Source organism: Balaenoptera acutorostrata, chromosome X, assembly GCF_949987535.1.
Source record: "Balaenoptera acutorostrata chromosome X, mBalAcu1.1, whole genome shotgun sequence".
NCBI lineage: Eukaryota > Metazoa > Chordata > Mammalia > Artiodactyla > Balaenopteridae > Balaenoptera > Balaenoptera acutorostrata.
In genome coordinates this window covers 48,480,496-48,499,202 of record NC_080085.1, presented here as the reverse complement: position 1 = coordinate 48,499,202, position 18,707 = coordinate 48,480,496, and the positions used below count along the sequence as shown (strand labels likewise).

The following is an 18,707-nucleotide window of genomic DNA, read 5'->3' as shown; positions in this document are numbered from 1 at the left end:
ATGTAGGTGAAATATTTAAGATAATTATAGCAGGGGAGCATAAAGGAATTTAAAGGGAAGTAAGGTTTCTACTCTTCACTCAAACCGGTAAAATGTCAATACCAGTTGATTATGGTAAGTTATGTATGTATTATGTCAATGCCTAGAACAAGCATTGACAAAGCTATACAAAGAGATACACTCAAAAACATTATAGATAAATCAAAATGGAATTCTTGAAAAGATTTAAGTAACCCAAAGGAAGGCAGGAGAAAGAAAACAGAATGAACAGAGGGAACAAACAGAAAACAAAAAAATAAAATGACTAACTTATGCCCTAACATATAGATAACTGCATTAGGTATATATGGTCAAAATATACCAATTAAAAGAAATTGGCAGAGTGGACAAAAATAATTCTGAACTATATGCTGTCTACGAGAAACTCACTTCACATATAATGACATCAGTTGAAAGTAAAGGGATAGAAAAAGATACCAGGCAACCTTTAATCAAAAGAAAGCAGGAGTGGCTATATTAATGGCTATATTAATATCCTATAAAGTGGACTTCCATGCAAAGAAAATTACCAGAGACAGAGAAGGACATTACATAATAATTAAAGGGTCAATCCACCAAGACACAGCAATCCTAAATGCATCTGCATTCAAACAACAACGCTGCAAGATGTGAGGCAAATGATAGAACTGAAAGGAAGAATTTAAAAATTGACAATTATAGCTGGACACTTCAACACCTCCTTCTCAACAACAGACTGAACAACTATACAGAAAATCAGCAAAGAGAGGAGAATTCAGCAACACCATCAACCAACAGGAGTAAATCAACATTTACAGAAAACTCCTCCCAACATCAGCAGGATATACATTCTTTTCAAGTGACCATGGAACATTTACCAAGACAGACCGTATCCTGGGCCATAAAACAAACCCCAGTAAATTTAAAGGAACTGAAATTGTATAGAGTATATTCTCTGACTGCTATGGAAACAAACCAGAAATCAATAACAGAATGATAACAGGAAAATCTGCAAACACTTGGAAAGTAAACAACATACTTCTATATAATTCATAGGTCAAATGTGAAGTCTCTAAGCAAATTAAAAATTATATTGAACTACATGAAAAAGAAAACATATCAAAATTTGTGGGACACAGCTAAATCAGTACTAAGAAGGAAACCAATAGCACTAAATGCTTATATTAGAATACAGGAAAAGTCTCAAATCAATAAACTAAGCTCCCACCTCAAGACATTAAGAGGAGCAAAATGAACCCAAAGCAAGCAGAAGGAAGGTAATAATAAAGTGCAGAAACCAGTGAAATTGAAAACAGAAAGACAACAGGGAAATTCAATGAAACAAAAAGCTTCCTCTTTGAAAAGATCAATACAACTGACAAATCTCTAGCAAGTCTGACAAAGAAAAAAAGAGAGAAGAGACAAATTTTCAATATCAGGAATGAAATGAGATATCACCACAGAGCCAGCCTGCAGACATCAAAAGGATAATAAGGGAATACTATGAACAATTCTACACACTTAAATTTGACAACTTAGAAGAAATAGATCAATTCCTTAGAAAGCACAAACTACCACAACATATCCAATATAAAATAGATAATTTAGGCTTCCCTGGTGGCGCAGTGGTTGAGAATCTGCCTGCCAATGCAGGGGACACGGGTTCGAGCCCTGGTCTGGGAAGATCCCACATGCCGCGGAGCAACTAGGTCCGTGAGCCACAACTACTGAGCCTGCGCGTCTGGAGCCTGTGCTCCGCAACAAGAGAGGCCGTGACAGTGAGAGGCCCGCGCACTGCAATGAAGAGTGGTCCCCACTTGCCACAACTAGAGAAAGCCCTCGCACAGAAACGAAGACCCAACACAGCCATAAATAAATAAATAAATATTTTAAAAAAATAGATAATTTAAATAGTCCTATAACTATTAAATGAACTGAATTCATAATTTTAAAATTCCAAAAAAAGGTTAAAGATAATTAAGCAAAGTGTTTAGCATAGTGACTAGCAGACTAGCTAGTGCTCAATAAACAAGGCCCACTACCATTTTATTTAAATCATCACAACCACTCTTGGGGAAATTGAGGCTTCACAGAGATGAAATCCTGTGCTAAAAAGCAACAGAGTCAGAATTTGAACCCAGATCTGAAGCCAGTGCCATTTCCTCTAGAGTTTAGAGTCCACACCACAGCCACCACCTTGGGGATATGCCAACCAATACTTCCTTTATAGATAGGAAAACTGTAGAGGAGTGAGGTTTTGCCAAAGCCCCAGACATCAATAAATGCTTGCCAACTAACTTCCTCCACCAGTGTACAGCAATGTTTCTCAAAAGTTAGGGTACATCAGAATCTACCTGTTTGTTAAAATATAGATTGCCAGGTCCCAACCCAAGAATTTGCATTTTTAACAAATTCCCAGTTAATGAACCACATTTTGAGAACAACAGCATACAGTAATGATATGTTAGCCCACCCATCCCCCAATATCAGAAGCTGTCACACTCTACAGAAAGGGAAGGAACTGAGACAGAATAATGCTCTAAATCAGTGGTTCTGAGAGTGGCCTCCGCTCACATACTGAATCAGAAACCCTGCAAGTGGAGCCTACCTATCTCATCTTTTAAGAGGTCGTCCAAGTGATTCTGATACACCCTAAAGTTTGAGAACCACTGCTCTACAAGTCAAAATGCTCTTCAAAACCCAGCCCTTTACAATAGAGGAATGGAGCTATACCATTTTTTCCCACTTTTGAGAACCAGGGCTCTGGAGCCAGATAATTCTAAGTTCAAATCCAGACTCAGAAAGTAACTTAACCTCCATGAGTTCCAGATTCTCACCAGCAAAATGGAATAGTCACCTTCCTTGCTATAACCTTACCAGGAAGCAACATGGCATTACTAATCCCCAACTGGACTGTAAGAAATCTGGCCTATGGAAGTCATCAGAGATGTGAACAGATTTATATCATCTATAGGCATTTGTGGGCTTAACTATTGTGAACAACCGTGAAAAGTCCACAATATTTAGTAATTTTCAATTATGCTAAAATACAGACTTAACTAGAGCACTATGAGCCTGTGTGTGTGTGTGTGTGTGCGTGCGCACGCAATACACTGAGTAAGCAAGAACAGCCACCCACCAAGGACCTGATTCTCAGCTGGCTTCCTTATTCTCTGGCAGCCCATAGAGAAAAAGCATAAGAGATAAAAGCTTGGTCTCTTTCACAGGAAAAACAATTAAGGCAGTTAACTTATGTCAGGGTGTGCACAGAAACACAGGACTCACCACAGAAATGTGATTAAGGAGGGGCCTGGCCCATAAATTCATTTCCATATTTGTAAATTTGGAATTCTTAAAGGCCTCCGTGGTGTTCCTCATAAATGTCAAGTCCCTACTATGCAAAGATGTTCACCGCAATGTTTTTTTTGTTTCAACAAGCACCCAAATAAAAATGCAAAACATTTCCAGAACCCCCAAAGTTTCCCTCACATCATAGTATTATTTATAATATAAAAAAGTAGAAATAACCTAAGTATCCAACCTCAGAGGAAATGACCAAGTAACTGATGATACAGATATATGATGGGATATCAGAAATCAGATCAATATTTAAGGACCTTAACTTTATAATGTTAAGTAGGAATAAAAATCACGTTACAAAATGGTACTTATAATACAATCCCATGTTGTAAAATATATGTTTATATTCTAAGTCAAATGATGGGAGTTAATGCAACAAAAAAGTTAAACAGTAGATTGTCCTGGATAGTAGGCTCACGGATGATTTTTATTTCCTTCTTTATTCTTTTTCTGTATGTTCTACAATGAGCATGTCTCACTTACATAGTCAGGGGAAATTTTTTATTATTATTTAAAAAAGAAATACCTAACTTTCAGGCTTGGATGTGGATTAGATGAGGTAAATGTATGCCAAGTCTCTGTCATGGGGCCTGGCACACAGTAAGCACTCAGGAAGCATTCATTCCTGTTTCCTGTTCCCAGACTGCAGAGTTAGGGTCTCTGTATTGTGGGTAGGAGTTCACTTTCCAGGTTTAAACCTACACAATCCAAAGCAAGGGCCACAGGCAATAGCTTTTTTCAAGACAACTCATTCATTTGTTCATTCAAAAATGTACTCAGAATCTATTATATGTTTAGCATTCAACTAGGTTCTGAGGATACCAAACATGAAAAGCTGACATCTCTGCCCTCAGGCAGCTCTTGCTAATGAGTGACACAGACGTATTTATAACTATGATATGATGAAATAATCACTTTCAATAAGGATGTACACAAAGTGCCATGGGAACATGACACACAGTAATACTCAACAAAGATCAGCTGAATATGAATTTGGACATGCTACACAGGGCAGTCCCTGCTAAGAGCAGAATTTTAGCAGCACCAACACCTTCAGTTTGGTCTTGGGTGTGACAGCAGGAACAGCTCCTTTGGAAGGGACTAATGACAACTGAAAATTCTAGAATCTAACAACATGCAACAGGAGGAGGGCGCCATACGCTGTTTTGTTGTACTCTAATGTACAAATCCCTCTCATGGTTTTCTTTCCAGAGTTGGGATATAAGTCCCAATAATGGGATAATATTACAGGTTTATTCCACACACTAACCTCTCTGGAATCCTGGGTGACAGGTGCTTATGTGCACACATGTTTAGCTGGAGGGAATTCATTAGTGGTTTTACTCCTACTGTTTTACCCAACATCTCCTCTGCTTAATTCAATTTAGCTGGATGGTTCTGCAGATAAATACTGTAGAAATAAAATACTGTCGCATTTCTGCCTCCATTTACTGAGTGCATGCAAAATGCTTTAAGTAAACAGGAAGGATGTATTAGATATACTCCATGGGTGAAAACAAAGAGGCTCAGAGAGGCAAAGCAACTTGCCCAAGGTCACTCTGATAGTAAGTTGCAAAACCACAACTCAAATCCATGTTTGTTGGACTCAAATATCTCAAAAATGCAGTATTGTCTCCCCCAAAGCCAGCATCTGAGGCAAAACAAAACTGCCAGAATACAAAAATGATACATTCTTTGTGGCTGGAGACAAAGTATTTTTCTAAGGGAAAAAACCAAAGAAACAGAAGAAGGGTGCAAAGAAGAAATACATATGGGAAAAGAAAAAAGAGGAGAAACCAGAGGCCAATGTCAGCTAGGCCCTAGTCTGCAAGGAAGGATGTAAGAATCTGAGTCTGGGAGGTGGGTTGGTGTTAACTGTCTGCAAGAGAGGGGAAATAAGTTTCTGAGCAGGAACCTGAACCAGAGTTGAGAAAGGAGCAAGCGAGTGAGCACCTGGTCACTACACCCTGTCCAGCGTGCCCTGCCCTCCTTACCTGCCATGAAACCAGTCCTGGCACATGTCACACTCGATCATGAAGCGGGTGACATCGTAAGGCAGCCGACAGAGGCAATACACCGGTACCGAGGCCATCTTCGCCCGGCCTTGGAGTGTTCTGCGGTGCGCCAGGTTCTCAGCGTCAAAAGGTAGCGGGAGGCGGCAGCACGCGTTCTCTCTGGACGAAGGCTGGGCACAAACAACACTTTTTACAGAGTGAAATCAGGTCCCTCAGCTCACAAATGGGCAGTTAACCGCTGCTGGGATGCAACACGGCTGGTGCGGCTGTAGGGGGCAATCGGAGAAAGTCCACCGGCCGCCAGAATTTCTTTAACAAATAAAGAACGGCGCTCTGCCGTCGAGGCTTTTTTTCCCTCCTTACCTCCTTCAGCCCCCAGGGTCAGTGATAACTTCTTTCCGGGTTTCAGGGAAAGATCTGATGCCTTTTCAGGAAGGTTCTTTAATCCCTCACTGCACCCTCTCCTTGTTAGCAACCTTGTTTCCCAGGGCTCTCAATATTTATTATGACACAAAGCATAGCCTAGAGGATGAGGCTGGGGGTACCTCAAAAAAAGCCACTTCTCTCACCCCCAAAATAGACGCAACTAGAGAGAGATGAGGGATCCTGGGAAGTCCTCAGATTACTCGACAATTACCTCGATGTCTTCAGCAACGAGGCAGACAAGACTAGGCGCCCAACTCAAATCACAGTTCTGGGGTTCTGTTGTGAGAGTTTAAATGATCTGCTCCTTCACTCTCAAAATCATTCCATCCCCCACCAATCGGGAGTCTCATCACCCCAACAACTGAAATAAACCTCAACCTCAAAACTGATCAGCTCACCCTCTACTTCAAAGACGACAGGGTTCTTATTGCACCCCCAAAACTCGAAAGGATCGCTTCAAAACCCCTTAAACTGACTAGAATTTCCTCACACTCCTGCAACCAAGCCAGGATTTTCCTCCCACAGCTCTGAAACTGGCAGGTATCTCCTCACAGCCCTCTCAAACTGACCAAGACTTCCCTGTCCCCCAAAACTGACAGGGATCTCGTCACAGATCCCAAGAGTGACAGGAATATCCTTGCAGCCCCCGAAACTTACGAGAATCTCTTCACGCCTCCCAAACTGACAGGAACCTCCTCACGCCCCAAACCTGACAAGAACGTATTCGGTCCGGAACCCTACAGGGACCGCCTCATCCGCAAAGCCGCAGGGATTCCTCACGCCCGCAGAGCTCAGTCCCACCGAAGCGCCGGCGGCCGGGCTCGCTCCGGAGCTGCTCAGCGCCTCGCTCAGCGGAGGTTTGGCCGGCAGTTCCGGCCCCACAGGCGGCGCGCACCGAATTCTGGGATCGTCACGGCAAGGCGGCGAACCTCTCTCGCCTTAGTTTCGAGCCACCCGCTGGGTCGCGCGGCCCTGGCCGCCCGGCGGTGCTTCAGGGCAGCTTTCTCCACAGCTCTGCCCCGGGCCCGGCCGTTAGGGCCTACTGGAGCCCGCGGCTCGGGCCTAGTCCGGCGGCCGCCTGACGAACAGGCAAGCGGCGGCGTCGCTGGGCCGGCAGGAGATCGCCGCGAGCAAACCAACGAGGAAGGAGATGAACCGGCGGCCCGGTTGGAGAAAAACAGCCCGAAAAATCGCCTGGAGAAGCCCGGTGGCGGTGATAGGCAATTCAGGCTAGTCAATAAAGTTTATTCAAAACAACGAGGAAGTTGAGGCGGAGAGGGGAGGAGAAATACGGGGTAAACAGCTACCATGTTGAGAGTGGCGGTGCCGCCGCGGAGAGGCGACCCGACCGCCATCTTATGAAGGCCGGACACGCGAGGTAACCGCGGCACAGGCGGGGAAGAGCGGGCCCCGGGTCTCGCGTGACGCCATCGGGGGCGGAGCGTCACCTTGAGAAAGGGGGCGGGGCTCGGCCACCTTTGGACCCGGTCGACTCCCCAGGTACCCAATCGACGCTGAGAACCCGGAACCGAAAGGCGGGGAGGCCGCCATCTTAGGCGAGGCAGGCGCTTGGCTCCATTTTGAGTGGGGCCAGAGCCTTCCCCGCCTTCCCCCTACTCCGGGCGAGCAGGGAGTTAAGCACCCCCCCCAACCAACATCACTGACACACTGTCACTCACTCTCTCCCCTGCTCCCCAGACACACACCCCCTACACACACACACATACACACACCCTCCCCTCACACACACCCCCTACACACACACACGCCCTCCCCTCACACACACACTCCCTCCCCTCCTCCCCCCAGCTTTTTCCTCTTAACGAGAGGAGGTGAACTCTGTGACTGTGCTCCGCAAACTTAATAGGTGGCGGCGGCGGGGCGGGCCTTTGGCCCGGGTGGAGGCGGGGCGAGTACTCACAGAGGTTCCCGTTCATTGAGCACCTTCAGCTGGCTGGCCTCTTTCACACGGTCTCCGGGTCGTTTACTCTTCACCCTGCAAGGGAAGCTCTGTTATTATCCCAGAGTGAGGATACGCGCTTAGGGAAGCCAAGTGGCTTAAGTTTCAGAGCCAGGAAGTTGTTGAACCTTGCACCCTCTACTACCACCCCCCCCCCCCGCCGCGTCCTGCCCTCGGTCCCTCGATCGTAATTCCTCCGTAAATCCTCTGTCCCCAGCTCCCTCTGAAATCTCTCTTCTTTGACCCCACCCCAGTTCAGTTTAGTTCAGTTCAGATACAGTTCAAGGATTTCCATGCACCTGTCCCACGATTTTCTGACTACAGCCTGAGGGTGGGGTGGGAGAAGAGGTTGAATGAGTGGAACTCCACACACATGCTTCAAGGTGGCGCTGGTTTTCTCAGACATTCTAGAATATTCTCTAGAAATACTCTTGCTATTTCATTTTCTTAGGGTCCAACTGCTTTAGAAAAGGAAATGTGTGTGTGCACACCAGTTTCCTAAGTGATGGTGGGTTAGGCCCTGGGGATACAATGATGAAAAAGAGGAACTCTGCGGTGGGAGATTGCCAGCCAGTGCAGGAGACAAGCTTGCAGGTAAACAGTTGGAATATAGCATCTAGTAAGTACACAGATACCTCTTGCAAAGTGCAGAATGAGGCTAAGAAAGTGCCTCAGAAGCTGCTTGCTGCTGTCAAGGAAGATTTCAGAGAGACTTGGAGGGTATATAAAAGTTCACTAAATTAACAAGAACATTGTATATAAAGGATTATCATGTACAGATGCATGGATGTACAATAGGAAAACATCTACAAAAAGAAGCTGAATATTAGATTTTATCCTGTAAGCAATAAGAAACTATTGTAGGTTTTTGAGCAAAAGCAACAGAGTCACATTTGTGGCTTAGCCAGAGAACAATCCAGGTTTAGTGGAACCTGAAACTTGTACAGTTTGTGAGGTAGGATTTCATTAAGAAAAGAATATAGACTTGTGAATACAAAATTATGTTCAAAGGTAGACAGAGTATTTCTAGAAGTCATTCCTACACCTGGGTAATAACTATAAATAGAAGCGGTACAAACATATAAATGTCCCCACTAAACCCAAACTAAATGTATCCCGCAAATCAACTTCCACTTAGATGGATCTCAAAAATGTCTGAGGCAGCTCCAGCACCACCTAATACAAGGAAAATGTGACCAGGAAAACTCTCAGTGGAAAGGGACAGCAATTTTAACCAATTGTGGTTTAAATATATTTTGCAAACTTTATAAAACATATGACCATGTGACCACATGGCAAGTGACAAACCCTGCAGCTTAAGCTTTCTTAGCTTCACAAGAAGGCAGGAGGGTGTTCGCTTCAGCAGCACATATATTAACATTGAAAAGACAGAAGATTAGCATGGCCCCTGTACAAGTTTGACATGCAAATTTATGAAGCATTCCATAATAAATGAGAGAAAAAGGGGAGAGGCAGAGAGGAGGAGGCAGTCGCATTAGTCATGAAAAAAAGATGAGGCCTGAATCAGGATAGTTGCAGCAGGGGTAAAAAATGATCAGATAAGTGGGATATTTTGGAGGTTGAATAGGCCGGGCTAGGAGACTAATTGAAAGTAGTGGGTGAATGAGTGAAAGGAGTGTGAGTTTGTTTCTAGGTTGGGTGTCATTTCTGGATGATGGTGCCATCGACTGAGCCAGGGTACACAGAAGAAAAAGCAGGTTTGGTGGGGAAGAAGAGACTAAGTTCAGTGTGGAGTATGTTGAGTTAAGGTGTATGTGGAACATTAATTCACTCACCCAACAATTCTTTGTTGAGCATCTACTATGCACTAGGCACTACAGTGAGGATGTAGCAGTAACCCAGAGGCACTAGGTGTGAGGATGTAGCAGTAACCCAAATAAGGTCCTGGCCTTCATAGTGCTAATATTCTTCATGGGGATCAGTCAATAATCAAAACAAATACAATTTCATTCATATATTTATTGAGCATCTACTATATACAAGGTACTGTTCTAGGCACTGGGGATTCAAACAAGGTCCCTGCCCTCCTGTGATTCACATTCCAGAGAGGGAGACAGAAAATAAAGTGAGTCAAATAAGAGAATTTCAAACTGCAGTGAGTGCTATGATGAAAATAAAACAAGTTATGAGACTGAGAAAGATTTGAATAGGTGGTAGTCTATTTTAGACAGTCAAGGAAGGCCTCTTAGAGAAGCTGGCATATGAGTGGAAGACCTGAATAACAGGAAGAGCTGGCCAGGGACAGGGTAGGAGGAATAAAAAGTACAAAGTCCCTAATTTGGTGGTGGGGGCCAGTTCAGGGCACTCTCTTAGTAATACCTCCTGAGTATTTATTTATGATGGACTGGGTGGGGTATGGGTGGGGTTTTGGGGTGGCATCTCCAGACATGAGTAAGAGACCCTGTGTATACCCTTAAGGAGTATACAGTCTAATGAGGGAAGCAAGGTTCAATGAACAATAAATAACAGGCTGAAAAAGGTCAAACCCTAAGTGCTACCTAGAGGTATGAACAACATGTGTAGGAACAAAAAGGTAGCCACAATTAGTTCAAACATATTCAGTGAGTGTGTCAGGAAAGGCTTCACAGGAGGTGGCATTTGACCCAGGTACAGTGGTACCCACCCCTAAAAGTTCTTCCCCAGTGATATTGGGTAGTAGAGTTGGGGGGTAAAGGATAAAGGGGAAGGCAAAGCTGTCAGGGGGCTGAATCCGAGGCAGTTAGATTTGCTGACAAAGGAACTCACACTGCCATGGATGGGAGGCAGCCAGCTGTTGCCCTGGAAATATGTGCTCTAGTTGTGTCTCACATCAGTGTGTGATCTGAACTGGCCGCCATAGTACAAGGCTGCCCTGGAAACTTTCTTCCTCTACCCCACCTCCACTTAACAGCTGTAAACATTTACTTTTAATTACATAGGCAATAGTATATGCATTTCCATTGTAAATAAACATCCAAACAGGCTGAAGATGCCCCTGACCACCACTCAATCCCTGCTTACTTTCCTAGAGGGAACCTCAGCGAGCTCTTTTCCAATTCATCTCTCTGCATATAAGTACATATAACTGTTGAGAGGAAAAATGATGAGGGCCAAAGTGGACTATAAAATACATGAAGAAAAATGGCGAAAAATGAGAAAACATTACATGAGGAAGAACAGACTTGCTCCAAAACGGACTTGAAAGTACAAAGACAGTGAAAACAAAAGACAAAATAATGACAAATAACATTATCTGAGAAGTTACTGTGCGCTAAGCACTGTTCTAACCTCTTCACATGCATTAACTCACTCAATCCTTACAGCCACCCTATGAGGTAGGTACTAGTACTATCCCCATGAGGTAGGTACTAGTACTATCCCCATTTTATGGATGAGGAAGCTGAGTGTAGAGACTTTAAACCACCTGCTCGAGGCCACATAGCTAGTATGTGTGCAAGCTGGGGTTCCTGACAATACAGGGCCAGACTCCAGGCTCTTCACCACTCCTTGTGTGAATCTAACAGCAACTGGTAGCTCTAAGATCCATGTCATAGGGAAAGGTGATCGACAGTTCTTTGCATAATTTGAATCACAGAAGCAAAATATGGTTTACATTCACTTGGAATAAAAACTAGCAGGATGGTCCCCCAGGTGCCAAACTAGGTAGCTGAGAACACCAACCCACTCCTCCAGCGCCAGCTTTAGTGGTGTGCCACCTGTACAGAGCTCTGCTCCCACAAAGGATTTCAGGCTTGATTTAATGCTCTCCTGTCATTGTCTTGACATTCTTAATAATTTTATCTTTGAACCTGTGTCTTGTAAGTATAGTCCACTGTGACAATGGAGCATACACATGAGCAGAAGAGATACACTGGGTGGCAGTGAGCAGAGCCTGTGGGCATGGCAGGTGATGTGCATGCTGAGCAGTTGGCCAGGCTGCCTGGCATATACAAGCACATCTGGGGCAGTCTGGGGCACCATGGGGCCCAGAGCGGGGGTGTTGGGGGACATTGGGCCAGTGACAATGGTGGCAGGAGTAGCATAAGCAGCAGCAGCAGGGGTGGCAGTAGCCATAGCCCTGAGAGAAAGGACAGCCTCTGCATGGGGGCAGTGATGGGACCTGTGGTGAGAGGCAATCTTGCCCTTCTGTCAACAGAGCCTGTCCCTGCAGCATGTGCACAAATATTAACTCTGGCCTGAGCACTGGGACAGGAACTGCTGGCACTCAGACAGTAAATTTTGTCAGTAAATTATTACAAAATTAAAAAGTACTCACGGACATTGAAGTAAAGTACATCACTGGGGGTTATTAGAATTCTTTGAGGAGTTTTACAGCAGTCCCCAGGCTTTTTGGCACCAGGGACTGCTTTCGTGGAAAACAATTTTTCCATGGAGGGCGACAGGGGGGCGGGAATGGTTCAGGTGGTAATGCGAGTGATGAGGAGCGGCAGATGAAGCTTCGCTCTCTCGTCCGCAGCTCATTTCCTGCTGTGCGGCCCGGTGGTTGGGGACCCCTGGTTTAGAATAGCTCATTTTGAAAACTAGTGCAAAATTGCAAAGCAAATATCCACAGGTTAGGAAATAGAAATTAAATTTAAAGATCATCGAAGTAGACACAGATGAAGGCTTTGGATGAACCAATTATTAATGAGGAAGACAATTTAAAAGTGTTTTCCTTATAATTGAAGATATAGTGGTAGAATGCACAAAAAGGTGTTTTGAATTATAAATAAATAATGAAGCCATTTTTATTCCTTGTATGACCTTGTCTTAGTCTGTTCAGGCTGCTATAACAAAATTGCCATAGACTGGGTGGCTAATGAACAGATTTATTTCTTAAGGTTCTGGAGGCTGGGAGGTTCAAAATCAAGGTGCTGGCACATTCAATGTCTGGTGAGAGCCCACTTTCTGGTTCATAGATGGTGATCTTCTTGCTGTGTGGGGGAAAGGGTGAAGGAGCTCTTTGGGGGCTCTTTTATAAGGGCACTAATCTCATTTATGAGAGCCCCACCCTCAAGACCTAATCACCTACCAAAGGCCCCACCTCCTAGTACCATCACGTTGTGGGGGTTAGGATTTCAACATGACTTTGGGGGGCGGGTACACAAGCATTCAGTCTATAGCACACCTCCACAAGTTACAGGAAGTGTCAGAGGAAACATTAAATGCCATTGTATAAATTTATATTTAAAATTAGATTCAGACTTAGACAAAACTGATCTGTATGAAGAGTTAAATCTTTTTAGAAACATTGTTCTACAAGAATCATCAGATCTAGATGTATGAAAATTTGTATTTTGAAATAATTTATCAGGAATCTATCCCAATGTTGTCACAGCCTACAACAAACAGTGCCAGTAACAGTTGCATCAGTAGAAAGCTCCTTCTCAAAATGAAAAGTTATCAAACATTTGCAATCTTGACTGATGTTACCTTCAATCATACTGGTTCAAAACGAGGTTGCTAAAAATATAGATTTGATGATTAAATAATTGAATTTGCAGAAAAGTGAGCCAGAAAAATCTTATGATCAATCAAGGTATCATATTAATAACGTTATTATTTATTATACAAATTATGATCAAAATATTGTTCTGCAATTTGTAAGTTTATGTTATTCATGTATCACTATTATCCCTATTATGTTATATAAGTAATAAAATATTTATAAAGAAAAAAACATTTTATTTTAGTGCCTTTAACTGCATTTCCCACCTCTCCCCTGGCTTTTGAACAAGGAACCCTCCATTTTCACTTTGCACTGGGCCCTACAAATTATGTAGCAGGCTCCCACTCCTGCTGGATGGTAATTGTGAGATGATTTGAAGGGACTGTAGCCGCTCAAACAGCCTTACTGCTCTAAACAAACTCCTTTCCAGTGGGAGTAGGGGATGAGGGTGGGTAGAGACAAGCTTACAACACAGAAAAATGGAGGTTAGTGTGGATATCTATCATTTTCACGTGAACAGGATCATACTGTCCATATCATTTGGCCAATTACTTTCTTCACTTGGCAACATCTTGGAGATCTTCCTGCAAGGAAAATCAACCTTGTTCTTTTTTGAATTCCTGTTCAGGGAATTCCATAATTTGGATGGGTCTTGATTTATTTCTCCACTCCCCTGATGGATATTTAAAGTGGTTTTATTTTTCAATAATACAGAGCTTCAGTGAACATACCAGTAGGGGCCTCCTTGTGTACAGGTGGACACCCACAAGTGAGTTGCTGGGCCACTTTCAATCTTAATTACATACTGCCAAATTGCCTTTCAAAAGCATTGTGCCAGTTTTCACTCCCATCAGCAGTGTATTTTCACATTTCCTAAGACTCTGACCTTTAAACTGTTTGCCAATCTGATGGAGAAAAAAATGGTAACTCGTGTTTTTTTTAACTCTGCATTTTCCCTCACTAGTGCAGTTGAATGTCTTTTTATATGATGTTTATTGGCCCATCCTCTGTGAACTTTTTGTAACCTTTGCCTAGTTTTTCTTACAGGTTTGTTTGTTTTCTCCATATTAAGTTGTAGGAGTCATTTATATTTCTGGATATTAACCCTTTGTCTATTATATATATTGCTGATATTTTCCCACAGTATGTAACATGTTTACGGTTTGTGTTAGCATACAGGAGTTATCATACAGAATGTTTGTATAGCCACTTGATATATTTACATCAATCTTTTCTTCTATGGCTTTTCTTTTTTGCTTATTGTTTTGGAAGACCTTTTTTATACAAGGCAACAACCATATTATCTTTTTTTCTCATTCTGTCATAGTGCTTTCCATTTAGGTCTTTAACCTACCTTAAACTCATTTCCTTCTCAACTTTTGCATTTCTCCTATCTGGAACTCTTTTCCCCCAGATCTTCCTATGGCTGACACCTTCAGAGTCAGCTCAAATATTACTTCTTCCAAAAGGCCTTCCCTCACCACCTTAACTAAATTAACCACCCTCTCTACATTAAGATGTGCCCTAGTTTGGGACTTCCCTGGTGGTCCAGTGGGTAAGATTCCGCACTCCCAATGCAGGGGGCCCAGGTTCAATCCCTGGTCAGGGAACTAGATCCCGCTTGCATGCCACAACTAAAAAGATCCTGCATGCCGCAACTAAAAAGATCCTGCATGTCACAACGAAGATCCTGCGTGCCTCAACTGAGACCCAATGCAGCCAAAATAAAACAAACAAACAAAAACAAAAAAAAGATGTGCCCCAGTTCATTACCTTGATTTATTTTCTTCATAGATCACCTCTTACTGAAGTTACCCAACTTATTTGTTTATACGTTCATGGTCTGTCTCTCCTTAGATTGGAAACTCCATGAAAGTAGGGATTTTGTCTTGTCCCCAGCTTCTAGAATACATTTAGAGTTTATTATAGTGAATTTGATATGATGTAAGGATAACTTTATTTTTTTCCAAAAGGATAGCTGATTGTCTCAATACCAGGACTTGCTTTTCTAAAGGAGAATTATTACTGAGTCGAGGATGGTTATGATTATTATTCAGTCCAGTGGTTCTCAACCTGTGGTGTATTGGAATCACACTTGGAGATTTTTTTAAAATTTAGATTTAATTTTAATTTAGATATAGATAACAAAGTACCACAAACTGGGTGGCTTAAAACAGAAAGGTATTGTCTCACAGTTCTGGAGGCTAGAAGTGGTATTGGCAGGCCATGCTCACTCTGAAAGCCCTACCAAAGCATCCTTCTTTGTCTCTTTCTAGCTTCTGGTGGTTGCAATCCTTGACATTCCTTGATTTGTAGGTGTATCACTCTGCCTCCATCATCACATGTGTGTGCCTGAATTTCTCTTTTCTTATAAGGACCCCAGTCACTGGGCTAAGGTCCACCCTAATGTAATATGACTTCATTTTAACATACAAAGACCATATTTCCAAGTAAGGTCACAATCACAGGCTCTGGGTGGACATGAATTTTGGGGGGTACACTATTCAACCCAGTACAGAGTGTCACATTTACAAACCCTGCTTTATTAGGTCTGGAGTGGAGGCTCAGCATCCTTAATTTTTAAAAGTTTTACAGACTTGACAAATGATGTCAATGTTCACCTGGAAAGGTGGACATGGGGGAAGGCCCTTTTGAAGCAGAATCTCAATCCCAGATGCCAGTAAAGAAAAATACTGATGAATTTCACTGCATAAAAGTTAAAACTTTGTGAGGCAAAAAAATACCATAAACAAATTCAAAAGATCAGCAAAGCTGGGAAAACATATTTGCATCATATATGATAAAAGGCTAATTTCTTTAATTTATAATGAGTTCAGAAGAATTAACATGAAAGAGACAAAACCCAATAGTAAAATGAGCTAAAGAATAAGCAAGTAATTTGGAGAGAAAGACATACACATATCAATAGAGATTTGAAAAGATGTTCAATCTCATCCATGAGTAAAGGCATATATAAATCAAAACAATAAAATACCATCTTCACCTATCAGATTGAGAAATGTTTAAAGTTTGATTGTACGTAGAGCAAGTGAGGGTATAAAGAAATACTAGATACTTTCATATGCTGTTGGTGGGACTGAAGTTGGTACAACTTTTTTCATTTATAATTTGGCAATATATATCAAAATAGAACACGCACATATTCTTTGAATGTTGTGGGCTTTGCTAGTGCCTCCTCAGCTATCATTTCCCCCTTTTTCCTTCCCAACAATTTGTAGATTTTTATTTGTATATCTCTTCTTCCCACTCATAGCCCATGTATTTTGGGGTAAACAGATCTTACTCCCAGTTCTTCTGACCACAGACATCATTAGTTCAGGGGAGGACTTGTGACCTAAACAAGCCAATGAGGGAGAACCTTGGGAGTCCTGCTCACTGGGAATGTTGGGTCAGAGTTTTCTCTTCTCTGCTGGACTTAAAGGAAGAGATTCAAAGCCTCCATTGCCACTGGCAGCCATCTCGTGGCCACCTTGGCTAAAGCACTGGTTCTCAGCCTTTAGTGTGCATCATAATCACCTAATCTATTAAAACATAGATTGCTGATCTCTACTCCCAGAGTTTCAGATTCTGCGGGTCTGCAGTAGGAACCAAGAATTTCCTTTTCCAAGAAGTTCCCAGGTGATATTGATGCTGCTGGTCCAGGGACCACACTTGGAAAACCACTTGGATAAAGTAGGGACTGCACAGCAGAGGGACTTAAAGAAACTGGGTAGCTCTAGCTCACCCTACCGCTGGAGTTGTGTTTTGTTACTTGTAACCAAAAGCGCCCTAACCAATATACTCAGCAATCTCGGACTAAAAATTTACCCTATGGATATACTTGCAGAAGTTTACCAAAATATTTGCCCAGGGATGATCATTGCAGCACCGTTTGTAATAGCTAAAACTAGAAGCAATCAAAGTACTTGTCAATGCCATTCTCTCACTTCGTCCCAGCTTACCCTTCTCCCTCCCCGTGTCCTCAAGTCCATCCTCTACCTCTGCATCTTTATTCCTGTCCTGCCCCTAGGTTCATCAGAACCTTTTTTTTTTTTAGATTCCATATATATGTGTTAGCATATGGTATTTATTTTGCTCTTTCTGACTTACTTCATGCTGTATGACAGACCAGACAGAGGTCCATCCACCTCACTAATACAGCAGAAACTAACACAACATTGTAAAGCAATTATACTCCAATAAAGATGTTTAAAAAAAATCTGGACCTCAAAGTACTTGTCAATAGGGAATTGATCCATCTGATTGAATCATCCATCTAATGGACACTATGTAGTGTTAAAAATTATGAAATACTCTGTACATGCTCACAGAAAAATATCTCTGAGATATATTAAGTATTAAAATCATGATGATTAAAAGGGATTAATTTATACTTTTTAAACAAAAGAATAAATAAGCAGATATGCAGGTATATGCTTAATTGTTTCCTGGAAGGTTAATTCTGATTAAGAATGGCTATATTTGAGGAAAGGAGTTGAAATTGAGGTGGTGCTAGAGGTTCTTCAGTCTTCATTTTGTATATTTTTATTCTGTTTGAGTTGCCTAACCTTAGGTAAACTTTCCTTTTTTCAAAAAAGAAAATGTCATTTGGAGTTATCTGGGCAAGGCATAGGCCAATTTTAATTTCCTTCTTTGTGTTTCTGTATTGAAGAAACAACTAATAAACGTTATGTTATTTTTTAAAAGATTAAATCATGAAAAGGTGAATGGAAAATTAAAGACTTCTCAAGTATTTTGATGTGCAGCCAGGCTTGAGTGCCACTAACATGGTGCATAGGTTATAAACTGGTGAGGACTTACACCTATCCAGATTGAGACTTAACTGGGGAGCTGCTAATTATACTTTAATGTGCCTATGAATTACCTAGGGATCTTGTTAAAATGCAGATTCTGATTGAATAGATCTTAGGTGGGGCCCAATATTCTGCATTTCTAATAGGCTCTCAAGTGATGCTAATGTTGCTGGACTACTGATCACACTTTGATAGCAAGAACAAAGAAAGAGGAAAAGAGGAAAAAGAAGGAAGAAGAGGAGGGACCATGAAGATGGAGAGGAAGGGACAGATATGAGACACTGCAGAATGATTGGGCATATGGAAAGAGGAGAGTCTGAGGTGATGTGGTTTTTGGCCTGGGTGATATGAGGATAGTAGTGACATTAACCAGAGATAGAGGAATCAAGCTGGAGGAGGAGGAAGTATAGGAAACAATGAAGGAGTGTGAGTAAGACTTCACATTTAAACATATTGAGTTATGATTTTTCTGGGAGAGTATTATGTGGACTTGTCCAGCAGACCATTTGAACTCTGACTCTGCTCAGTAAAGTTCACATAGAGGTAGATTTGAGACTCATCTGTATAAAGATAAGAGCTGAGACCATGGGATAGGATGAAACTGACCAGGGAGAAAGAATAGTGAGAAGATGGCTGAAAACAGAAACTCTGAGAAATGCTAATCT

At 42.3% G+C, this 18,707-nt stretch overlaps 1 protein-coding gene and 1 non-coding gene across 6 annotated transcripts in view; one reads left to right on the top strand and one right to left on the bottom strand.

Moving 5' to 3' along the window:
- Positions 1-7,886, bottom strand: part of PHF8 (PHD finger protein 8) — an 86,092-nt gene extending 78,206 nt beyond the window's left edge. For 2 of the 5 annotated variants that reach the window (XM_007187543.2, XM_007187544.2), the window contains exons 1-2: positions 6,477-7,206; positions 5,373-5,563 (exon numbers count right to left, since the gene is read on the bottom strand). In XM_007187543.2, the coding sequence (XP_007187605.2) occupies positions 5,373-5,470 (98 nt within the window). In that variant the 5' untranslated portion in view covers positions 5,471-5,563; positions 6,477-7,206. Of the gene's footprint in view, positions 1-5,372; positions 5,564-6,476; positions 7,208-7,740 lie in introns of those variants that run through there. The other 3 variants (XM_057538535.1, XM_007187546.2, XM_007187545.2) reach the window with 3 other exon arrangements.
- Positions 7,887-9,129: 1,243 nt separating this feature from the next.
- On the top strand, positions 9,130-9,232 carry LOC114238548 (U6 spliceosomal RNA). The gene has a single exon (XR_003623877.1). It is a non-coding gene; the product is annotated as a U6 spliceosomal RNA (small nuclear RNA).
- Positions 9,233-18,707: the final 9,475 nt, after the last annotated feature.